This window comes from Podarcis liolepis, assembly GCF_965112155.1.
Source record: "Podarcis liolepis genome assembly, chromosome: 1".
NCBI classification, from domain to species: domain Eukaryota; kingdom Metazoa; phylum Chordata; class Lepidosauria; order Squamata; family Lacertidae; genus Podarcis; species Podarcis liolepis.
This window is the reverse complement of record NC_139554.1, coordinates 1618860-1644138: the sequence shown is the minus strand read 5'-3', so window position 1 is coordinate 1644138 and position 25279 is coordinate 1618860. Positions and strand designations below refer to the sequence as shown.

Here is a 25279-nt window from a genome sequence, read left to right as displayed (position 1 = left end):
ACTCTGCAAAACAGCCACAATTGGAGAGAGGCAGTCCTTGTGATCCTAAGCCAGTTAAGGCTTTATATGTCAAAACCAGCACTTTGAATTGGACCTAGAAACTAATTGGCCGGCAATGCAGTCGGGCCAGGATTGACGTTATATGCTCAAACCGCCTTGCCCCAGTTGCCTCGGACAGCACAATTAAAAAAAAATTCTCAGCAGGGACATAAAACAGTGGCAAATGTTTATTTTCTACCTGTTGGGCTGCTGTTAAAGCACAACAGCAGAGCCAGTGCAGAAACGTGGGCAACATTACAGTTTTTCTTCCGAGTCCTGCTGTTGTTGTTTTTTTTGAAAAAGTAACACCACAGAAATAATTTGCAGACTCTTGTAATTTAACAGGAGGGACTAGGCTAAGCCCTCCCCTTTCCACTCCCAGTCCTTGAGATCACACTCTCAGCTCAGCACGAACTGGTCCAAAACAACCACACCTGCGTGTGCACACACCTAAACACTGTGGATTCTGCACTCACCCCCAGTAACACAGACCAGGTTTGCCCTCTTGGCCATTCATTGCAAATTACGTCCGCCCTTCCTAACCACCCTAGAAGGAAGCTTCACTGGGGATGGGAAGTGGTTACTCGCAACATTTCAAAATCTCTCGTCCCAAATGAAAAATCTCAAGGCAGCACACAAACAGCTGTCAACAAACTGCAATCGAACACATTCATATTAAAGCACTGGAGAGGAGCAACTGAAACCTGCATGAAGGTTAGAAGCAGCCAGAGAGAAAGGAAGCCTCGTTCTCCCATGGCCTGGAGCAACATATGCTCTTCACACCCGCCCAGCAGCTGTGCCAGCCCTGCTCAGGCACAGTTCACCCTCATTGCTAAAAGCCAGAATACCCACCAGAGATCACCCAGGCCCTTCTTGGAGTGGGCAGAAAGCAGGGCAGAAGCACCGCCGTTGCCTCCGAGGCTGCCACGTGGCCTCTCCTCACTCCCTCTGAGGTGGGCAGAGAGGCAAAGGGGTCTGGCGCTGCTGACCAGGCGCCAGGTGCCTACCTCGCAGGTGGGCTAGAGCCACGAAGGGAGGCAGAGGCCCTCCCGCTGGCTGCTCTGCCTCTCCTTTCTGCGGGGAGCATCTCTCCTTGGCTGGGAGTGAGCTAGGGACACTCACACAAGATTTCATTGTCCTCCCTAAATCACTTCGTCATTGGATTAAGCATTCGTCAGGACCTTTGCCAGAAAGCAGCCAATTCAAATTATGCTCATAGCGCCAGATGCCCAATTGATCTTGGCTGCCCAGAGGCAGGCACTGCTTGCTTGCTTGCTCCCTCCTTCCCTCCCTCCCTCCCTCCCTGGAAACAAAAGCAAGGCTTTCAGGGCAGGCTTGGCTGGAGGAAGCAAAGCCCTCAGGTTGCCCAGGTTGCAGTGGACATCAGCCCCTCCCTGTCCAGAGGGCAGCCTTCTCTTGGCAGCCCAGCTGAGCACCTGCTGCAACCAGGAAACAGGCTGCAGAGGAAGGAACTTGGATGCCATCCCTTCTCCCCTGGCAGGATTCCCATGCCTTCAACAGTGGCACAGTAGGAGGGAAATCAACAGGTGAGACCTTGCTCATTTCTGTGCAGAATGTGCTTTGTCTGTTGAATTTCTGCAGGAGCAGTAAGCATGAAAAGCATGGGAGGTCTGCCAAGGAAAAATAAGAAGCAGCCTCCTCTGAAACAGGGAGGTGTGGTTTTCCCCAAAGACGGTAAAGTGGTCCAGGAAACAAGGAGATAGCAGGGCAGAAGCTGCCCGATTCCCAAGATCCACTGCAGGATGTAGGGTGTGGGGAGAGGGGAGGGACAGGCTTTCAGAAGCAGGTGGGTGGGTGGGGGTTGGTTTTCGTTATCAACCCCCAACTACTCTTTGAGTCCCTGCAGGGACTGCAGTCTATTCCTCTGTACCCAGACAAAACTTACAATCCCCGTGGGAAGACAATCCCCCCCTGCCCTGCCCTTCTAGCAGCAGCAGCAGCAGCAGCAGCAGCAGCAAGACTGCGCCTTTCTTTTGGCTTCTGATGCTTCTGTGGAGGAGAGGGCAACGTAGAGTTCTTGGTCCTGTCAGATATAAGGAACTTCCAGGTCCAAATGCAGTCCAGCTTTGAATGCCAGCAACTGGCAGGGCAAACGGGGAGGAGGGCAGCTGCTGGTGGGCTTCCCCCAAAACTGCACTGACTTCTGCATCTACTGGCAGAACTGCGGCCTCCCTCCGTCCACCCTTGGTGTTGGGTTGCACCTCCATTAGGAGAAGCTACCAGCCACCAGGGGCCTTTGGGGAAAACAATTCTCTAATGATTAGCAGGAGCTGAGAAGGCAACAGTTAGTCATTGCAGGCCATTAGCAAGCAAGGAAGGAAGACACAGTCACTGAGCAGCCATCACAACATTTCCTTTTGCTATCCAAGATCCCCTTAACCAGGGGTCAGCAACCTTTTTCAGCCGTGGGCCGGTCCACCGTCTCTCAGACCATGTGGTGGGACGGACTATACATTGAAAATAATAATGAACAAATTCCTATGCCCCACAAATAACTGAGAGATGCATTTTAAATAAAAGCACACATTCTGTGGGAGGCAGTGGAAGACAGGAGTGCCTGGCGTGCTCTGGTCCATGGGGTCACGAAAAGTCAGACACGACTAAACGACTAAACAAAAACAACAAAAACACCAGGCAGGCCCCACAAATAACCCAGAGATGCATTTTAAATAAAAGGACACATTCTACTCATGTAAAAACACGCTGATTCCCGGACTGTCCATGGGCCGGATTGAGAAGGCAACTGGGCCGCATCCGGCCCCCTGGCCTTAGGTTGCCTACCCCTGCCCTTAACTAACCTGCTGTGCATCAGTTAAGATTTCCCCTCACTTACTCCAGGCGCCTCCAGACAGGGTTAGGAGAGGCTCCGACCTGAAACCCTGGAGAGCTGCTGCCAGTCAGAGTGGACAGTACTGAGCAAGGTGGTCTGACTCACCATAAAGGCAGCTTCCTATGTACTGTTATAAAAAACACAGCCAATCCCCATTTTTTCCTACAACAGTACTGCAAATTGATCTATTCCTTTAGTTGACTGATCTGCCGGTTGACTGAACTTCAGGTTTCTTTTGAGGGGGTAGGGGTTTCAAAATTTGGAAGGGTAGGTGGTGGTAGTGATGCGGGACCCCCTCAGCACACCACACCCCCTCCCCGGCTGCTTACCTTGCTCTCGGCTGGAGGAGCTGTGGGGGTCGTGGGCTGCTGCTTGGAGATGCTGTCGGCCAGGCACCAGCAGACTCTCTTCTTCTGCTCCTGGGAGTGAGCCTCCAAGCTGAGCACGCACTCCAGCTTCTAGGGACACAGAAGGACACCTGCCCTTAGCCAGACCCTGGAGCCAAGCCCTGGGCCCATAAGCCGGCCTGCTTCTCCGAAGGCAACATCCGCATCGTGGGCCCTCCGAGCAAAGGAGCCCTCATGGCGGCTTAAGCCCAGAACACCTGGGAGACACAGAGACTGCTCATGCCTCCGTCCGAGGAGGTCCCTGTGCTCTGGCAACAGAGGCAGCAAGAGAAGAGGCACGGCCAAGGGCTGCCCCCCAGCAGTGCAGCTCCCCTCCCACGGGAGACTTGCTAAAATCCAAGGCTGAAGACCTTGCTGAGGCTCTCGAGTTGCTCCTGTCTGGGCTGCCCTGGCAGGAAAGGGAGATGGAAGTCTGGTGAACCAGGCCGACTTCTCACTCTGCTCACCGGTTACCTTGCTGAACAGTCACGATGGGCCAGGCTGTCAAGCGACCCTCCACAGGGACGGACCCATCCACAGAGCTTTCTTCCTGTTTTACAGGCCCCTTTCCCCTCGACGGCAAGGCAGACGTCACTGCTGCCACCCGTCTTTCAGCTAAAAGGCTCCTTGGCTAGGAAACTGACTGGCAGGGATTTATCATCCACTTACGAGGTTGCCCTCAGCGCCACAGGGGCTGCTGAGACAAAGCGCCACGGCAGCCTGTCGCCAGGCGGGCACAGTTTAATCGTATCATAGTTGGGGGGGGTTGTGCCTGTATGCTTTACCGACACTTTGTCTTGCTACCCTTTTAGCAGGATGTGCAAGCTCTTGATGGGCAGAATGTTGCAGTGACAAGTAGTTCACTCATTTATCTAGGGACCCCACATCCTGACAAGTCCCAAAAGTATTCTGCAGCACCCAGGTGTCTCCTTTGCCTTGAACGCCTTTGCTCCTCTGACTTGCAGCAGCTGCTGCACAGGAAGTTTAAAAGGAGCCCTATGGGGCGCCAGAACACTTGCCACAAGGGTGGCAGCAGGAGGAATCAAGGGTCATTTAGCAGGAAGACCATGGCCTGGCTTTGCCCCCTCCCCCCCCCCATCCTTGCTTTTTCAAAACTGGGATCGCTTCTGACTTTCTGCAGCCACAACATGCCCAGCATGGAGGGCTGTCTGAATTGGCCCAAGCCTCACCATGGAGGGCAGGCTGCTCAGAGCGCACCTCCCTGCCCTCCCGCAGGAGCAGAATGCCCAGAGGGGCATCGCAAGGTTCTCTCTGTGGCATGAGACACAGATGTTGTTGTTGCTGCTGCTGCTGCTGCCAACTCAACAAAGTTACAGCTCTGTGTGCAGCAACACAGACTTCTTTTTAGCCTAACCCATAGCATTAGTCTTTAAATCCAGACCAAAGCTTACCTGACAGACAGAACAGCACCTAGTCCTGAGAGGATAAGCCCCTGCGCTCTAGAGCCACGCGGGCGGAGCATGAGGCAGAAACGGCGCCATGAAGGATTGCAAGAGAGGAGCCTCCTCTATGTGGAAGGGACATGTGCGTGCTCAGCCAGCTCTGCCCTCTCCACGCTTGTGTCTCTCAGAGAAGGAGAGGGTGAATTACGGGAAATCAGTTCAGGCTAACTAGGCATAATGCCGGCTGGGCAGGGGGCAGGATTGGCTGTGCTGCTGTTGCAGCGAATGAATACACTATTTGCGCAGCTCACCACCAGAATGTGCCCCAAGAGGCATCTGAAAAGACGTTTGCAAGTGCTCTCCATCAAGAGCAATTCAGGAGCCCATCTCCTAATCCCACAGCTAATGGGATTAACGGCTTGCAACTCAATTCGATCAGGGCTGGGCGGGAGATGGGAACGCTGTGCAAACACTGCCAGCCACATGGGGTGGCGAGATGGTTCTGCGGTGCTTTTTCCCTACATGGGTGTACACAACCCTCCCCCTCCACACAAACCCTGGAGGGCAGGAGGTTCTGTGACCAACAGACAGCACTTGGCACTGGGGCTGAAACACTCTCTCTCTCTCTCTCTCTCTCTCTCTCTCTCTCACACACACACACACACACCATGTTTAGATTTTGCATTTGCCAAATTTATTCCAGGTGAGGCTCACATTTCTCCCTCTGAATTAAAATGGAGGGAGGTGCCCAGGAAAGGGTACGAGGGCAACAGTGACACCCGTCCCTTCCTATGCCCTTAAGCATTTCGGTGTCTCATTTGCCCAATGTTAGGATCATTCCCTGCATTTCCACATCAGTTTCTGACATTGAAAGGGGAGTGGGGAGCCCTGCTGAAAATTAATCACCATTTTTGTGTGAATTTTTCCACATTCACATATCTCTACATGCAAGTTTGCCTAACAGACACACTTTTGCAAAATAATTCCCCTTATTTTTGTATCTGATGTTTGCTTTTATACACATGTATGTATACATTCCTTGACTGGAGAACGGCATTGCAAAAGTGGAAGAAGAGGGAGTTGGGAAGGGTAGCTGAGTTTCCATTCATCCATTGCTCTGGAACGTGTGGATTTGGCTACGTTTCCCTTTCAATCCCCTTTAAAAGATGATTAGACTTTCTCCCTTCTCCTTCATTTCCAGGGACTCCTGACAGAAGAAAGAAATCCGAAAACAGAGGCTCATCCAGAGACACAACAGGCTACCTCTTCCGAGGGAGAGAGAATGCTGATCCACACTTCCGTTTGCCCCGTGTGTAGGAAGCCTGGGTCCGAATGCTTTCCTGCTTGTCCCATGCTTTCCAGGCATGGGTCCAAGCGGTTTTGGCTTTGCTCTGTCGTTTCCCCCTGGAAAACCCACTTTTCAGAGCTAAGTTGGTGCAAACATATATCCAGAGAAAACCCAATTGACATTTGCTTCAATTCAGTGGTAAAATGAGGTTTTCCCGAAAGAAGTTTCCCCAGCCAGCTCACCTTCTGCCCCACCCCCACCCCCCGCTTGGTTTTCTAGAGGGCCAGTTCTGCCCCAAACAGGTGGAAGTGCTTCAGGCGCTTCAGGTAAAGGAAGCATTTGGCAAGCGATTACAGAACACAGTGTGGTTGTGCTCTGTCCAATGCTCACCTCGGCCAGGTAGAGGATGCAGAACTTCAAATCCTCTGAAGAAGCTGCAAGTGAAGCAGATCAGAAGAATTTAGCTTTCCCTTGACTCTGAAGTGGCTCCCACAAGCAAAATGCTTTTTCCTTCCTGGCAACTAAACAACTGGGTTTCGCTTCCTATCTGCTTTTGTTTGCTTTCAGCAAAAAGGAAAGAGATGAAGAGTTTCCCAGCCCTCAGAAGCAAAGCTCTCACATATGCAGAGACAAAGAAGATGCCTCAGGCAGCATCACAGGCTCTCTCCTCACAGGAGCTCGGCTCCGGCACCTCTCAGGTGGGCGCCATTGCCATTCTAAGAGAATAAAGGAGAAGTTCACGATGAGCTCCAGCACCGGGCATGACAGGCAGAGAGAATTCACACAGCCTCCTAATACTTGGTTTAGCAGGTCAGTGCTAAGTCCCGGAGTGACAAAAGGAATTCCTTCTACGCTCAACTCAGTCCTGCAATTGGTGGCCACGGCCCTTGATCACAGGGTGGGGTGGGGCTTTAAGGGAAAGAGCTGGGTGAATACAGGGTGGCAGAGGAGAGGTCTGTCCATGGTTGTGGGCCATGACAGCAGCTTGCTGGGAGACAGGTCTGGGTGAAACCTCACTGGATGACACAGTCCTTACCTTATCTCTCACCTTAAACATGTTGAAATAATATTTGGGGTGGGAGGGGGAGAGAAATCATGTACACCGCCTTGAGTTCCGTGAAGGAAGGCAAGATTTAAAGCGAAACGTAAATATATAAAAATAAATGGAGCCTCCATGTACTTAGGCAGTATACTTTGAACACCGGTTGCTGTAAAGCAGGGGTCAGCAACCTTTTTCAGCTGTGGGCCGGTCCACTGTCCCTCAGACCATGTGGTGGGCTGGACTATATTTTGAAAAAATAATAATGAATGAATTCCTCTGCCCCACAAATAACCCGGAGATGCATTTTAAATAAAAGGACACATTCTACTCATGTAAAAACACGCTGATTCCCAGACTGTCCGTGGGCCGGATTGAGAAGGCGATTGGGCTGCATCCGGCCCTAAGGCCCCTAAGGGCCTTAGGTTGCCTACCCCTGCTGTAAAGCAATCAGGAGAGGGCTGCATATCTTTGCTCTCAGCCCACTTCCTGGAGGAGCAGAGGTGCCCTGGCACCTGCAGGTGTTGTGTCCTTTCTTAACCCCCTGCTGCCACAACTCACCTTCTTGCACTCTGACATCCTTCAGGTAGAGGGGGTTTCGGAGGACATTGCACCGTCCCGGCTCATCCTCCTTGGTGAAGAGCAGCAAGTCTGAGTAGATGAAGAGAGTCACCTGGCCAAGGTGGGAAGAGGACAGGGAGGTCACTTGAGGCACGCAGGGCCACCCAGCTTTGGTGGAAGTGGCAAAAGGTGGGAGAATAAGCCAGGCCTAACACTGGACTGAGCTGAGCCCAACTCCCGGGTGGGGGTGCAGATCAACATCAGATTGATCAGCTGAGGGCAGGGATGGACAAGGACACCTTCTGCACAGGACAGCCAGGAGGGGGTGCTGTGTGCCTTTGTGTGTGGCATCACCCACCACTGGCATGCAACTCTCAGGAGATTGGTAAAAAAAAAGAGCTTGCTTGCCCCCTGTTTTATATAAGCCAAATTCTTGCTAAGTTCTTGCTTCAACATTACAGTGGATGGACAGGCCAAAGAGCAATTACTTCTAATAGAACTAGGAAGAGCATTTGCCTATAAACTCCCCGTGCGAGTTGTTAAGCTGATCAACTGATTGATCCGTCTGACGGCCAGCGTAGGAAGGAGGATGCCAGGCTAGGTTTGGGGGATCTTCTGAGGCTTAGCTTTCAACTATCTGTCCCTGAACGTGCAGCCTCTGCTTAACATCCCAGAGGCTCCTTCCCACAGCCCCGATGGCATTGTCAGGAGGTTGCCGACACAAGAGCCCCTTGGACTCTCCTTCTCTCATCAGAGATGGTAGAGTGCCAGGCCAAGGAGCCAAGAGCACAAGGGCCTCCTGTAGCACACAGCAGCGGAAACCCGGGACCAAGATCTCAGCAGATTGTGACTACAGGAACCACCGTCAAGTCTAGACAGGATGTGGCTCAAGCCAGAATCAGGATTCCGCGGAAGGGCTGGCTTTGGCATGGCTCCCTCCACGGCCACCCGCCATCTTCTCCCCGCTCTTAAAGAAAAGAATCCTTTGGTGGCATCTTCAGCTCATTTACTTTTACCCACTTTCTGAGCAAAGCCCTGGAAGCACCTGAAGGCCATCATGCCAGAAGCACCAGCCCAGTTTTCCCTCTAGGGACATACAACGTACAGTACATCACAGACAAATTCAGGAACAATACCAAAACCATCATCATTTCCCTCTGGGAGAGAAGACACCAGCTAAAGCCCCCAGCCTGCAGCAGAGGCAAAAGCAGGCAGAAGGCAAGTGGCCCAAAGGGAGAACCACACCCCACAGAAGGCGCACCCACTTCCATGAAAGGCCCGTTTCCTGCCCCGGCTCTCCACTCGCAGCAGGGCCTCCTACTCCTCCTCGGAAGAGAGGGGTGGCTGCCATTCTCTCCCATTCTGTCATCCCTGCCAGAGGGATCCCCTGTCATCCTCCTGGGCCTCATGGCTCTTGGATGCAAGGGGTTGGGGTGGATTCCCCACTTCCTACTGGAAAGCCCTCTCTGCACGCAGGAAGGAAGGAAGCAAGCAAGCAAGCAAGCAAGCAAGCCCTTTCTGCACGCAGGAAGCAAGCAAGCAAGTGCCTCAGGACAAAGGACTCCATTCCCCTGACACACTGCCTATCTACATGCAGGGAATTTCTTTCTTTCTTAATGTGGGGTGGGGGAAGCATATAAATGTGAGTACATTTAACATTAGCAGAGATGGGCAGACAAGCTGGGGGTTAGAAGAGGTGGCAACCTCCCCCGCAAAGCTTCCAGGGGCAGCCTGGTGCACAAACGTTTGGTGGGCAAAGGCTTTGCCTGGCATGGGGACAGGGAGGCAGGAGAAGTGATGTCCCTCTGCTCCTTCTGCTGTTGCAAAATGTCCAGGAGCAGAGAAGTGTTTGTCAAAAAAAGTGCCCGGTACAGCCCAACTATCTTCGAGGAGCCCCCCAGCAGCCACAAAGAAGGGCTGACAGAGACTTCACACAAATGACTTTTTTGCAATCTCAAACAAGGCAGCAGAACCAGATTTGTTGAAGCCTATATGAAGGGCGGAGGGGGGGGGGAGGGGGTCCACGCTTGACAGACCTGATGTGCAATGCTTGGACTGCTTGCTGCTGGGTGGCTGATTCCTCTGCACCCCGCCCCTCAAATTCCTGCTTCCAGTCTCCTTAAGATGATCTCAGCAGCACACAGAAATTGATGAGCCCACCAAAGAATCCTGGAGCTGAAGTGATGGCTGGAGATGTCCCGTGGGCTGGTGCAAAGCACAGCAGCAGGACCAGGGAGGAGGGTGAGGCAGGAGCAGGAAGCTCCTCCCAGCTCTGGCCTTGGGGAACCAGCACTTCTTGGGCCACCTCAGCCCAAAGCCATGCCAGACCTCTTAAGCCCCATTTCAGTGCTTCTGCTGCCAAAGGAGTGGGGGCACATTTGCCCTGGCAGATTCCCCACTTTGCCCCATCTTCATGTTTCTGGAGGTGGGCTCCAGCATCCCGCTGACAGCAGAGGAGGCAAGAGGGGCCTTGGCTTCCTTTGCCATCAGCAAGCAGACACCGCCTCACACAATTCACCAGCACCAACAAGTGCCCAGAGCCTCACCTTAGTTGGTCTGTTCCGTGTCTCGTGAAGGAGAAGCTCTTCTGACAGCAGCAGTGTCCGGGCTGGATTGCAAAGGTCCAGAGGCTGAAAGGAAGAGGAGGAGGAGGAAGAAGAAGAAGAGAAGGAGGGAGGCACACCTGGGACTTGGGTGTGAAGAACAACGCCAGCCCCCTGAGAGCCCCACCAACCTCCTCTTTGCAGAGAGGCTGGGAAGCCCCTGATAACAAACCGGATCTTGCAGGTGGAAAGTCCAGCAGAGGGAAAACAAGATGCCTTTGAGGGCTTGGTGTGGGCGGGCCGGGTTGTGTATGAGCGTGTGATGGCTCCTTGCAACCCCAACACCTACATCACACACAGGAACTATAAAAAGATCTCTCACACTCTGCCCCTGTGTGTGGTTATCACTGTTGAGCTGCAGCAGCCACAACAGTGACTGAAAGCGATCAGGGGGAGTATGGAAGAGGCATGTGGGAGGCAGGAGATGCTTGCTGTGAGAGGAGTGTGTGGAGGGCACAAGAGAGGAGAGGCGAGAGGCCCACAGCTGCCAGCCACCAATGGCCACCAACGCTCTTCTCTCCCAGCTCCTCTCCTCAAAGCCCCTGAACATCTCAGGGTGAGGCTGGGCGCAGGGAAGATCCTCCCTTGCCAAGGTGCACAGATGCAGCCACGCTGGGCATTTGAAATTGAAATACTTTATGGTCACTTGTACAACTTGTATACAGTGAGATTACATGAGCACACCCCACTCAGCTCTCTTAGCCTCAATTTCCCTCGTTTACTGACACACACACACCAAACCCGAAAGTCAGTTGCCCTGTTGTTATCTTTTCATTCAGCAGCCTAAAAGCCCACGGATAGAAGCCGTTCTTTACCATGTTGGTGCGACTAATCATGCTTCTATATCTTCTGCCCAAGGGCAGGAGATCAAGAAAGTGCCGGCCAGGGTGTGAATCATCCCTGAGAATTTTCCTCACTCTCCTGAGGCAACGTTCTTCCGCTATTTCATCCAGCAGATTCACGGGACAGCCCATAATATCTTGTGCTGTATTCATCACCCTCTGTAGGCACTTCCTATCAGATGATGTCAAACCAGCGTACCACACCGTGATGCAGTATGAAAGGACTTTTTCTATTGTGGACCATTTCTGCCCATAGCTATGGCCACATCAAGGCTCGGGGTGGGGGTGGGGAGGCAAGAGGCTAAGACAAGTGCATGGAGGGTATGGCTCCCAATGGCCACTTGCCACACTGGCTCTGTTTTGCCTCCACGGTCAGAGGCCAGGGCACCTCCAGATGCTGCTTGCTGGGAGTGCTGCCGCTCTCAGGCCCTGCTTGTGAGCTTCTGGCTGGCCACTGCGAGAGCAGGATTCTGGCCTAGACTGGCACCCTTGGACCCTTCCTAGGGAAATGCTGCAGGACTCTGGCAGAGGAAGGGGTCCTCACAAAAGGATGCTCCACTCCACAGCCATAAAGGCTCACTCTGAATCATTCAGTCAGGGCTTTTTATTTTTTAATGTCCTCACAGCAGGTCCACACCGGCCACATTCTATATATATATTTTTAATAATAATATTTATTAGTTTTCCAACAAATTGAACACAACACTACAAAAAACCCAAAAAAGAAAAAACATACAACAATACAATACAAAAAACACACACACTGCAAAACACTAACATACAACTAACAAAACAAAACAAAAACCATTTAAAATACAGTCCAATTTCAATATCTTATCTTTCTTTCACTAATTTCCATGACCTCCTCACACCTCCCTTTTTGTATTCCACTTCTATTAATTGTTTCAGCAATTCCTTTCCAACTTCCTCTGTTTTCTATCCTATAATTGTCTTAACACATTCTAACCTTATTTTTCCCTTTAATGCTCTATTAATCTATTTATACTTAATTCCTTATAACATTTCTACTAAAGCCATATAACTTCATTCCAACATTTTTCTAACATTCATTAATTTTACAATATTTCTGTAAATAGTCTTTAAACTTTTTCCAGTCTTCTTCCACCGACTCCTCTCCCTGGTCTCGGATTCTGCCAGAACACCGGCCACATTCTAACGCAACTTTTAAGTTACTGCTCCCCAGGTTTGGTTTTTTTTTTTAAATAAAAACCTCCCACCTCCCTATTCCCCCACAGTTGCTTAAAGCTGGTTCTCCCGCATTATCAAAGACCCTTACCCAAGGGCCACCAAGATGGTGCCTTGCAGATGCTGCGGACCACAACTCTCATCGTCCCTGCCCAGTGGCCATATTGGCTGGGGCTAACCCCAACCCTATCGATGGCTAGGAGTCAGGGTGACTAGACAGAGCCTCCACATGAAGAAGCAGTGATGCCACAGCGGCTTGGGGAGGAGCAGAATTTACTTACTTGCTAAATTTATAGTGGCCCCCTAGAACAATGTTCCCAGGGCTGCCTCAAAGGAGAAGAGGAAACAAATGGACAACAAAGCAATGTTGCTTTGAGCCCTGGCTGGGAGCTTCCTCTTTCGGAAGAGGGATGCTAGCTTGGGCAGCCCGTGGCTCTGAGCCTCCTCCTTGGGTCTTCCTTACACCTCTCTCCCCACAATGATGCAAGTCCGTCTTCTCTGTTCACACCCCACACCCTGGCTTTAGTACTTTGGCCAATAGCAATTTGTGGGAGGCAGCACACAGAGCACTGCTTTACTGAGGTGGTAGTACCGAAGCAAGTGCAGCAGGGACAGGAGGAAGCGCCTATCCAGCAGAAAGGGCTTTCTTTTCCCCTCCCTCCCTGAGACTTACCTGCACAAAGATGGGGAAGACCAGCACTTTGGGGGCCAGCGTCACGTAGGTGCCGTAGCTGGAGTGTGGGATGCCAGGTCTCACGAGGGTGCAGTTCTGGGGGCGGCTGCCACTGTGGCTTTTCATGGTCTGCACCGTCTTCATGAGCCGGGACTTCTTGCCCTGGGACCCGCTTCTGCATGGATTGCCTGGAGGAAAGGGGGAGAGGGGGGCAGCTTATTGTTCCCTCTGCTGCAGGACTGCTGTGGTCACAGCCCTGCCAGAGAGCTGTACTAGACCACGCTAATTAATTTGTGTAACAACATTGTATACCGCCAACCTAGCAGTTCGAAAGCACACCAGTGCAAGTAGATAAATAGGGACCGCTGTGGCGAGAAGACAAACGGCGTTTCCGTGTGCTCTGGCTTCCGTCACGGTGTTCCATTGAGCCAGAAGCAGTTCAGTCATGCTATCCACATGACCTAGAAAGCTGTCTGTGGACAAACGCCGGCTCCCTCGGCCTGAAAGCGAGATGAGTGCCGCAACCCCATAGGTGCCTTTGAGTGTACTTAACCGTCTAGGGGTCCTTTACCATTTTACCTTTACTGCTTGACTGAAGTAAAAACCTTGTAAGAACACAAGAAGAGCCCTGAAGCTGGATCAGGCCAAAGGGCCTGAACGAAACAGCAGCTACCTCCCCCCAGAAGTTTCCAGCAACTTATTCCCCACGGATTTGTCTTATCCTCTATTAAAGGCATCCAAGTAAACCACAAAACAGTTTTTGAAAAAAACTATTAAATTATCAATAAAGAATTAAAAACATTCAAAAGATCATTAAAACCAATAGTGGACTAAAAAGAGATCAAGACATAGATAAAATTTCTGGATCTTTGGGTAGGCTTGTCTAAGCAAAAATGTTTTAAGGAAGCACCAGAAAGCATACAGCAAAGGCCCTGCATGATGTCAATAAGCAGGGAGTTCCAAAGTGTAGGTGCTGCACACTGATTTCTTCCAACTGTGGAGCGAGTATTATGAGGCACCTGTAGCAGTGCCAGTTCTGCAGATCAGAACGGCCAAGTGGGCCATTACCACTCTGGGTTTATTCCCACTTCCTCTTGTCCTGTTGCTCCCCCACCCCACCCAGTCAGGAAACCTGCTCTTTAGGCACTCAGTCAGAGCAAACGGCAATTCGGGTTTTCTCCTGTTGCTGTGATTCAGTGCTAAAGAGCGGAATTTCCCTGGGAAAAGAGCAGGCAAAGGGGAAACTGCTCGGTTTTGTGCCTAGAAAGTCCAGGTCAAGTGGAAAACTGCCCAGCCCTGTACTTTCTAGGCACAGGACAAGTGGAAGTGTGGATGAGCCTCCTGTCCAACTACCAGCATCTGTCAGGAGCCTGACTCAACCGTCAAGATTCATCAGGAAACACAGTCCCCTTAAGCACATGCCAGCCTCTTCACTTCCCCTGGTCTGGGGAAAGGCATTAAGAAGACAGAGCCCTGCCAGGGGATGGGAGAGAGCCAAGGAGCAGGGCCTCTGCCATGGTCCTCACTCCCCCATCAGCTTGGTTTTGGAAGAGGAAAAGAGGCCAGGGGGTCCCTTCACAGAACTCTCCATGCCCAGCCCAACCCTCAAACAGTGCGGAAAGTAGTGAGCAGGAGTCCACCAGCACAAGAAAAATCCTCTCCCCATTCTGCAATTTGTAATCACCTTAAACACAGCAGGAGAAGGATTGCAAGGCGTACAGCCCAACCTGATGCAGGGTCACTCGAAAGTAAACCCCACGGTGCTCAAGGGAGCTCACTCTGCAGCCTATGAACTGAGTGTTTTCTGGGCTGCAGCCACCATCAGGTCTGGCCAGAAGAACAGAAGCCCCTGCAAGGAACACAGGGCAGCTCCCCCTCTGATGGGCAAGCAGGAGAAGGCGGCAGAGGGGAGGGGAGGGGAGGGCAGATGCCACTGACTCTTTCCGAGAGCAAAGTGCCCAGAGTAAACCTTGTGCACACCCCGCGCCAGACATCTAACTGGCTTGGCCTCCCCGGAAACGTCAAGGAATTGCTTCTTATGTGTTTATTTCTCTCCATCCGTCCCCTGTGCCTGCTCAGGGCGTGGCGCTTTCCAAGAGTCAGTAGGAAACGGAGCCTCGCGGAAACGGTGAGTCAACCCGGCTCATTGTTGGCCAGTCGCTTTGGCAAAGTTCCTACGTGGCTGCTGCTGCCACATAGGACTTGGAAAACAACACGGCAGCTCAGCTGGTACCGTTTCCACCAGGGCCTCTCTGTTCCCAGGCTGGCCTTATCATGAGCAGAGTGGCCCCCAAAGCCTTTTCTTCGCCTGCTTTCATCACTCCCACTTTTACAAGTGTTGACTGTGATGATTTGGGCTAAGGATATTGCCATTGCTGGGTGGCCAATGTGGAGCCTCTTCAGTCTTGGGGTGCTCAGGGCCACACCTGGGGGAATGTGCCAGCGTTGTTGGCAAGGCATCTTGCCCTCAGCTGCCTTTCCACACACAGCAGGCCCCTCGTAGCTGCTCTGATGCTGCCCTGGGAAAGGCAAACATTCAAGAGCCTGCCTTGGCACCAGCGCAGCAGCCTCCCTGACCTGCCTTGTCCCCCTGAACCCAAACACTCCTGGATGCAGATGGGGAAGCAGATAGGGCCGCTCCAAAGTAAACAAACTGGACCATTCCATGAGCCGTTTGGAAAGGGCTTGTTTGCTCTCAGATAAACAATGGTCTGTACCAAGTCAGGTTCACTGGCAATGGCTTGGAAGCCGCCACTCTTTGCTGCAGAGATGGGGAAAGGCCTCTGAGACTCTAGGAGGGGGCAGTAATGCTCAAGTGGCAGGTCTCAAACAGCAGCAGGCAAAAAAAGCACAGCCCTTTTTACAACAGCCCTGCAAGGCAGGTCAGCATTATCACCCTCTCTGTCGTGACGATGTGGGTAAGTGGCCGTGGGGGGAGTGAGTCAGCGGGTGACAAGAGATCTGAAGCAGGGACTTCCTGGCTCAGGAACCCTCTATAGAGCCCCCACTCTTTGGCCTGGCCCAGCCCAGGGTCCTTTCCTCGTATGCAGCCCTTTGCAATTCCACCGCCCCCCACCCTGCATTCCCAGGAGTGAGTTGCTTTAATGGACTGCATGGATGGAGGCTCTGGATCCCTGCTCTGCCATGAAGCTCCCTGGGCGACCTCCCTGGAGCCAGGCCCTCTGATCTCAGGGCTGCCACAATAACAACATTGGGGCACCTCCCCGCCCCTGCAACCTCTTTTGCGGAAGGCTGGGATACACATGACTCCCAACAAGTAATGAGATGCTGTTTGCGAGAAGGCAAACCTCTGTGGACTCCAGGAGCCCAACCAGCTAACAGGCCACCTGCTGTGGCTCCCAGCTTCTCTATAACTCCTCTCCATTGCTCTGTGCTCTAAACACAATAAAACAAGCACAAAAAGTAGTAAAAAGAGGCTCCCTAAGATTTCCCTTCACTGCTCCTGGCCTCACTTAATATTCTGCCACCTCAAGAAAAGCTGGACCTCCAACCCAGAAATGAGCAAAACCCGAGACACAGGCAAGAATGGAGCTAGAGCCCCTTCTCACTCACTAACTCACCTCCAGGGGCCTTGCCTTCCGGGTAGATGGGCCTCAGCACCTGGAAGACACAAGACAGGAGAGCCGGGGTTACCTCCTCCTCCTCCCTGCTCTCAGAAGACACTGCTGGGCTTGGGAAGACCCTGCAATTCTAGTGCTGGCTGCAGTATGTAGTATCTTGAGACCTCAGCCTTTCTCTTTTTGAAATATAGGTCAGCACTGTTTGGGACAAGATGTCCCTACCCTGGAAGAACTATTCTAGGTAGTCCATGCACAGCCAACATGCTCAGGTGGGCAGCTCAGGCCCAACCAAGGCTATCGGAGGGGAGCAGCAGCAGAGGACTATGATGGGATGGAGGGCCAAGGGCCCAGCAGCATCCTCTGGAAAGGCAGCACCTGAACTACTGCATTTCAGCCTGCAGGGCAGACTCAGCACATGAACTTCTCTTTGCTCTAAAAGGAATTCCTTTTACACAGAGAGCAAATGTGCCAGGGAAAGAGCTACGCTGCAGTCTGACCTCCAGGCTGACATCCAATTCTCTGCATGCAGGCAGTCTTCTTCTGGAGCATCCAGCCACCCACAGCCTGTTGTCCCCTGCAGGACCAGTTTTAATAATCTCAGGAGCGGCTTCTGTGGATGAAGGCCTTGTATTTTCACTTCTGGCAGTGAAAGGGGTTCCCTTCCAGGCAACCTGCTTAATGAGGTTTCATCCTGATTTGTTTGTGGGGAGACAATGTTGGCCGTTCAGATGTTTTGGGACTACAGTTCCCGTCATCCCTGACCCCTAGTCCTGTTAGCTAGGGATGATGGGAATTGTAGTCCCAAAATGTCTGGAGGGCCAAGTTTGGCCATGCCTGTATTAGGCAAATGATATATCCCACCCTCCCAAGAACGCATTCCTACCATTTTCCTTATCGCAAGGGGAGGAAGGCTCCAAATTTGTCAGGATGTGACTTAATCCCACATGAAAACAATGACAATCTGGGAGACTCTGACCGGCCAATTGCACTTCTTCTGGGAGGAGTGTGCAAGTAGAGCATTTCAGACCAGAGAAGAGGTGAGATGAGCCACCTGACCAGTAGCCAACCCCTGCTTCCATACCTGGCCTCCTGGATTGAGCGGTGCCAGGATGATGTAGTTCTTGTCGCCCCCACTCGTTGACGGTGTTCGGGAAGGGGAGGGCATGGTGTGCTGCTGGGAGACCTTCCCAAGCTCTGTGTAGCGCTCCCAGCCGTTGAGCGCCAGGCCCTCGTTCCCACCATAGACGATGTGGCAGCTCTGGCGATGATCGAGGTGTTGGGAGCGCAATGCACTGTTCTTCTCTCGCTTGTTGGGCGGTGACTGCAAGTCGTACGTCGATTTGCAGGATGAGCGGCGGATGACACCTTCTGGGCCAGGTCTGACCCGAGGGACTATGCGCCAGACCAGCACGATGATCTCACGGGAGCAGTTCCTGCAAGAAATAGGATTGGCATTGACACAGATTCGTTCTTGGTGTCCGTCCCCCCGCCCTTTCTGCCCTGTCTCTCCCACCCTTGCTTGGAAATCAGGCCAGAGCCTTCTCCAAAACAAAGAAGGCTTTGCTTGCTGATAGATGAAGGGTTCTGAGGAGGCTCCCCATGGAGGGAGTTTCTGGAGCCTCCTGGCAACCCTCCCAAAAAGCACCTCAGATACTGGCAAGGCGTAGAGAAGGGTGCAGCATGCAGAGGCTCTTCCAAAGGTTTCAGTAATGGAAAATGTGGGAGGAAAGGTCAAGATGGAAAGGGCCACAGACAGACCCATTCTCAAGATGTTGCGAAGGAGGTCTTCTCTGTGCTGGCACCATGACGACCATAAAGTGTTTGCAACATCTGCACATCTCCTACACGTCAGGCCTTTGCCAATGTCTGGAAGTTTCCCAGAAGCAGCCCTTCCATACTCAGACACAGGCACAGAGACCCCTTACTCTTCACCCATGTACACAACCCCGAGGGATCCAGGGATCCTGGTTCCGCCCCTGCAATTCCCTCTCCACACATGTGTCATAGTCACCGGATCTCATGGGCCAACTCCACGCACTTCCAGCGCTCGACAGGTTGCTCATTGAGTTGGAGGATGGTGTCCAGTTGCTGCAAGCCAGCCTTCTCTGCTGGGCCACCTGCAAAGGGTGGGGTGGGAGAAACAGGGCATGTCTGCACCACAGGCAAACTGGTTTCATAGCCTTTCCCACCAAAGCAAACTTGGGTGGATGAGTACCTAGCAGTTTGGAAGCCAAACAGAACTACTCAAACATAGGAATTAGGAGAACCCCTAGCTCTCCTAGACAGGAAGGGAAACAGGGAAAGCGGTGCACGTTTCTGTGTTAGTCCAAAAGCAGGCCCTGCCAGCTTCCAGAGCCTAAATAATGCTGAAGTCAGAAGTCTGTGGGCTGGAGCCATGAGTGGCGGGTGGAAGTGGACCTGTGTTGTGTAGCGCACGGCCAGCATGCCACTCCCTAGACCAGGAGGAGAGTGCCAAGAGGCAGGAGAAGCTGGAGCCCAGAGCCCAGGCCCTTTGCAAAGCGAACTAATCCACCATCCAGGCACCTCTGCCCTCCTTACCCGAGTCCACTGCCTGCACACGGACAGGCGAGTCACAGCAGATGGTGAACCCAAACCCATTCTTGCCACGGGGGATTGTAATCTGGAAAGAAACAACGAAGTTATGCCTTTTAACAAACAGCAACAGCTGCCCCTCATGCATTCTGCATTCACTGGTCGTGTCTGCAGCAGGTGGGGAAAGACAAAAGGGATGCATGCACACTCACACTCTGCACATGCTCACTGAACCCCAGGAGAGGGAAGTGGGATCTCTTCCACTATCCCCAAGCGCACACCCTGCAACTGTGCCCACAGCCATTCTGTTCGGCCTTCACAACAAGAAAAGCCCCCCTGGGAGGCCAAGTGAGTCCCCTGGTGTGGGCTCAGCAGGCAGCCACGGGTGGGGAGCACTTTGCTCTCTCCTTGAGCAATGAGCACCAGGAACTTTCCACTGGCCACACGTGGACAGGAAGCTGAAAGGTTGCGCTGATCTTATCAATCCCTACCTTAGCCGCCTCCACCACCACAAAGAGGAGGAGGTTATTTTAGCCTCACCCACATCCGTTGCCACAGGGAGGATAGAAGCACCACAGCAGCTCTCCTCAAAATAGCATTGTGCCTTCGGGCTGAAGGGGCTTTCCAAAAGCCAGGGCTTGCCAGGCCACTAGGCAGCGTGGGCTTCAAAGGGATTTGGTCCCCAGCAGAAAGAGCTTTCAGCCGCCTCAGAGACTACAGGTGCCTGTGGGCCACTGAGTCAAACCAAAGGGGTCCTTAGCCAGGATCCTGTCACCACTCACACTGTACCACAACAGGGGCATGGATGCTCCCCACCCCAGCTGCACCCCTCCCTCCAGGAGATGTGCCAAGGTCTGACATGGAGCCCTGTGCATCCTGGTCATGCCCCTGGTGATATTTCCTCATGATTTTAGTTTTATTCCCTTCATGACAGTGAATGCTGCAGAAGACAGAATCTGGATTCAAGATGCCTTTAACAGATTGGAAAACTGAGCCCAAACTAACAAAATTAATTTCAATAGGGGCAAATGTAAGGTTCTCCACATAGGCAGGAAGAACCAGGTGAACAAATATAAGACTGGGGACACCTGGCTTACCAGTAGCACATGCGAATAGGGTCTAGGGGTCTTAGTATAGAATCATAGAATGGTAGAGTTGGAAGAGACCCAAGGATTATCTAGCCCAACCCCCCCTGCAATGCAGGAATCTCAGCTAAAACATCCCTGGCAGACGGCCATCCAACCTCTGCTTAAAAAACCTCCAAGGAAGGAGAGTCCACAACCTCCACTGTCAGACAGCTCTTACTGTCAGAAATTTCTTCCTGATGATTTGTCGGAATCTCCTTCCTTGTAACTTGAAGCCACTGGTTCAAGTCTACTCTGGTTCGAAAGGCTACTCTCCAAAGCATAAAAACCTATTTTGCTCTCTCTTCCCTGTGGCAGCCCTTGAGATATTTGAAATTCTCTATATCATCTCCTCTCAATCTCTTTTCCAGACTAAGCATCCCCAGCTCCTTCGACCGTTCCTCATAAGGCTTGGTTTCCAGACCCTTGATCATCTTGCTTGCCCTCCTTTGCATAAGTTCTAGCTTGTCAACATCCTTCTTAAATGGTGGCCCCCGGAATTGGATGCAGGTGTGGTCTGACCGTGGCGGAACAGAGTGGAACTATTACTTTCCTTGATCTAGACGCTATACTTCTGTTGATGCAGCCTAGAATAGCATTAGCTGGCTGTTGTTGTTTTTCCCTGCGACATCATACTGTGGACTCATGTTAAGCTCATGTTAAGCACCCAATAAGCTCAATGGCCCATGAGAGCAGGCAGAGGCATCTTGACTGGGCTGCCGATGGGAAGAGAGGAAACCTGTCTGACCGCAGACACTGTTCAGACTTGGACTTGCATCCCATGTGGAGCCTGAGTGGTTCCAGAGATGACTGTCTCTTGCGTATCCTGTTTGACCAGCAAAGGGGAAAGATCTGCCCTTCCGGTTCCCGAGGAAGACCCCCACTAAGAGCTCCTCCACCAGGGCTTGCTCAAAGGAGGAGGGAGTCTGTTCAAAGGGGCTGCGGGACACACTCTTCCTGCTTGGGAGCAAAAGGGCAACTCCCTGGTGATTCCGCAGAGGTCCAAGGGCAGTGCATGGGCCGTGCCACAGGGTGGTTTGAAAGACGGGGGGAAGGAGCCATAGTCAGAAAAAGGCAGACAGAACGACCATAGGAAGTTGGAGCCCAAGTTCCCTGGTTGAAGCATTTGTGGGCTGCTTAGCAGAGACAACTGAAAGGATTTAAGGATTACTTAAAGCACGCCGGTAGTAGATGGGGAGAACGCTTCCCTCTTTCTCTCAGGGCCACCCAGTGGAAACGGACCAGCAGGAAAAGTGACTACTTCTTCACACGTGTAATTAGCTTGTGGAACTCACTGCTCCAATCTGTGATTGTGGCTACAAGCTTAACATAGCTTTAAAGGGGAAACTAGTGCAATTCATGGTTCTATCACAGGTATAGAGAGCCTCCATGTTCAGAGGCAGTCTATCTCTGAATACTAGGTGATGGAGAACAAGCCATGTGGGTGAAGGCTGCTGGCTTCGTGCACTGTTTGTGGCCTTCCTGGAGGGGCAGGGGCAGCCACTTGGCCAGTCACTGTGGAGAGAAAGCAGAACACTTGGCTAGGAGGACCTAGCGGATCCTCCTCTGCCCAATCCAGTCAAGCTCTGAGGACCCACTTCAGCAAGAACAAAAGCATGCCAGCCTTCAAGTCCCACTTCATCAGGAAGAATGAAGAGTTACCGTACGTTTCACATTGTACGTTTTATCCACTAGTTATCAACACAAACTACCTCACAACAGCAACCTGAAGAGAAGCCAAGCCAAGTTTTCCCCTGGGCACAACAGAGGAATCACAGAGGTCTTCCTCCACCCTATAATAATAATAATAATATTTTTATTATTTACACCCCGCCCATCTGGCTGGGTTTCCCTCTTGAACTGACCTGGAAAGGAGTTCTGTGTAACTGGAAAGGCTGCACCCCGCTAAGCTGACAAAGGCCACAATCCTACACACACTTCCCTGAAGTCAACGGAGCTTACTTTTGAGTAGCCTGCAAAGGGTTGCATGTTGATACACTGCCTCCCTCCTCCTCCTCCTTTGCTTTATTCAGGGTGTTTTAGGGTAGGAGATTTGTTTGCATCAGGGCAAACACACAGGGCAGCTTTTGCCCTATTTAGCTGCTGCTTCATCTTTTGGACCTGATGGAACCTCCTTGATGCCCAACTGGACGCCAAGGCCAAGGGGCCAGAAAGAGGTGGGGGACCTAGATGAAGCGTGGGTAGCTCGCCCTCCAGGTCACAATCTCATCACTCCAAAGCCATAGGGTCAAAAGGTTCAGAGTGAAAGACCCCTCTGCAGGAGGCATCCCACACACCGCAAGAGGCATCCTCAGAGCACAGTGTGGCAGAAGCAGGGCTGCCCCTTAGGAACTCCCAAGAAAGGCTGCTTGGACACATGAGGGGAGATCAGGCGGTCCAATTCGTGGCTGGCTGGTAATAAGGGCAGCTAGCAATGGGGCACCTGTAGTCAAAGGCAGCATCCCTTTGACTAGCAGCCACTGGTGGAGAGAAACAGAATAAAGCTGGATTCCTACCACCCTCCACCACCTGCTTGCCCTCCTTCTGTGAGATTCCCAGGAGCCTCTTGCTAGAGATGGGATGAAGGCAGCATGTAAGGCTGGGAGGGAGTTCCTTCTGAACCCTCAAAAGACAATTCTCTCTCCCTCTCTCTCTCTCTCTCTCTCACACAAACAACAAGACCAAATCAATATGCAACAAGAGACGGCGCTGTGCGGTTGAGCTCACTTCCCTGGATCGAATCTCACTTCAGCTACGAAGCCACCAGAGCTGCCACCCAGTGCATGGCGACTAGGGCACCAATTCAATGGAAAGCAGTGAGGCTGACTTCCCTGAGCCAGCCCACCTAGGACTGGGCTGTCAGAGGCCTTTAGGCAAGCCAGCCTCTCTCAACAAGGGAGCCTGGCTGCAGCTGGATCAGGTCAACTGGGCCCTGTCTAGCCCAGCCTCCTGTCCTCACAGGGGCCAAGCACAGGATCTGAGTGCCATGGCAGGGCTCGACCCCCTTGGGATCCCCAACAAGCAACATTCAGGGGCATTCCCTGCCCTGACAGGGAAAGGAGAACACCCATCCCAGGATCCAAGCCTTCAGATGATGCAGGAACAATCAAGGAGGTCACCCTCGACTCCTCTTAGAAAGCCCAGTCAGCCACCCAGAGGAGTGGGGCAGGTCCACAGAATTATTCAGCCCTGGCAAGGAGAAGTGTGGGCCCTTCCCAGCACCAAAGCCAGTTCCGTGGGGTGCGGCTCCCGTCTCCTCTCAACACACCCACTGGAGAAGGCCACGCTCCTTGAACCTCGCGCACACCTGCTCCTGGGTTCGCATGCAACCGACCTGCCGGTAGCGCTGCTCCGAGCACACTCTGCACAGTCCGCTGAATCGGCTCATGTCCGCGGCCTGGAGCCTTGCGGCCAGACCAGGCAAAGCTAAACCATTCCCCGGTCTCCCTGGCGAGCGCAGAACAGAGGCCCCCTGCCTGCCTGCCTTCTGGCAGCTGAGAATAAGCCTCTGTGATCCTGGCATGGCCGCCCATGAGAACCCAGGAGCTGCTCAGCAGAAGAATGGCAGGAAGCCACCCCTCACCTCCCGGGCAGCTCTCACTGCCATGTGCTGCTTTATGATAAGCGGAGAGGCTTCCTGAGAACTCAAGGGGAAGAGGGAGAGGGGGAGAGAGAGAGTTTGGAGTCAAGCTCCTGTCAGCTCTTTCACCCAGGCGGCCTTTGTTCACCGAGGCAAATCTCCCCGGCACACGGACACGGCCCGGGTTCTCACAAACAGTCAGAGGATGTCGGAGGGGGCCTTCCACTAGTGCTGTGCAAAAGGGCGGGGGGGCTTACATTCACATTCATATGGGGAGAGTGGAGGAGAAAGAGTAAGGACTGCAAGTAACCAAGGAAGGAAAGAAGATGCCCAGAAAAATCTCTCTCTATAACGCTCTCACACACAAGTAAACTCTTTACTGATGGGGATCCGCAAATCAGACCGCGTAAGAGGGGAAAAGCAACCCAACAGCTGAGCCTTCCTAAGCATGAGAGGGAGGGGCAGCCGGCTGACTCCTGCCTGCCTGTGCCCATTAGAAAGGAAAAGAACAGATAGTGGTGACTGTAGTGAAATGGCTGGCATCCGCCTGTCTCAGGAGACAATGCAGGAGTGTGCCTTTGGGGTGTGGTCAAGCAGGGGGAAAGTTACAGCGCCTGCTGTGGCTGTAGAGACTGATGCAGGAATGCTGCCAGGGACGTCAAAGCAAGAAGAGTTTCAAGCTTCCTCTCCTTCCCAGCAGGCAGCAGCATGCGAGGGGCATGAGGAAAACACTTGCAGAACTGCAGGAGGGAGGGTGCAATTTGCAGCAGGATGTTCACTGCAACAGTCCTCCTGCCCGTGGGCAGGAGAGGGAGGACGGTGAGGCACCCCAATCTCCTCAACCTCATTGCAAAAAGCGCTTTCTGACTGGCTGCCCCCTTCATGGGTGTTTAGCAGGAGCAGCTGAATGTGATCAAGGCATCCACTCGCTCCCTGCCCTGGGAAAGGCGGTTGTTGAACCCGGCCTCCCACACCTGCATGCTCCTACCTTGAGCTGCTCCATGTTCTCGTCCTGCTGCTGCTTCCCCAGTAACGCCACTGCCGCAGCTGGCCTGGCCAACATCAGCTCTGCAAAACAACAGGGAGGAATCTGTCCATCACCTCTGCAGAAAAAAGAGGGAAGGCCTGACCTCCCTGTACTGAAATGTCCTGCTTCACATGCCTAATGTCCACTGAAGCCGTCGGAAGGGCTTCTCATTATCTGCGCAACTTGGGGCAGACTTGATCCTGGGGGGCAATGGAATTAGACACATCACACACAGACTTTGCTGTGGAGAGCTATGTAATATAGGAGTCTCCTCCTCTCTGCCCTCTTCCACCCCTATCACAAGGGTGAGAGTTTCTGCTATTTGTTACTAGCGTCCAATGGTTCTCCAAAATGTACCTACATGGCTTCCAAAAACAGGAATATCTAACCCTGCAACAATAAACCTAAGTGGGAAATAAAAACAATACAAAAATACAAAACACTGCAACGCAGCAGCACTAAAACAGCTGTATTAGTACAGTGGTACCTCGGGTTAAGAACTTAATTCGTTCTGGAGGTCCGT

General features: G+C 52.5%; 1 protein-coding gene across 8 annotated transcripts in view; it reads right to left on the bottom strand.

Annotated features, from left to right (window-relative positions):
• Positions 1–25279, bottom strand: part of RGS3 (regulator of G protein signaling 3) — a gene marked incomplete at its 5' end in the record, with an annotated part of 79558 nt that overhangs the window by 23740 nt on the left and 30539 nt on the right. For 5 of the 8 annotated variants that reach the window (XM_083514520.1, XM_083514526.1, XM_083514527.1 and 2 more), the window contains 10 exons: positions 3220–3348; positions 6358–6401; positions 7568–7679; positions 10114–10197; positions 12892–13079; positions 16473–16512; positions 17554–17905; positions 18484–18589; positions 19032–19113; positions 24718–24797. In XM_083514520.1, coding sequence (XP_083370646.1) covers positions 3220–3348; positions 6358–6401; positions 7568–7679; positions 10114–10197; positions 12892–13079; positions 16473–16512; positions 17554–17905; positions 18484–18589; positions 19032–19113; positions 24718–24797 — 1217 coding nt within the window. Of the gene's footprint in view, positions 1–3219; positions 3349–6357; positions 6402–7567; positions 7680–10113; positions 10198–12891; positions 13080–16472; positions 16513–17553; positions 17906–18483; positions 18590–19031; positions 19114–23483; positions 23678–24717; positions 24798–25279 lie in introns of those variants that run through there. The other 3 variants (XM_083514531.1, XM_083514530.1, XM_083514532.1) reach the window with 2 other exon arrangements.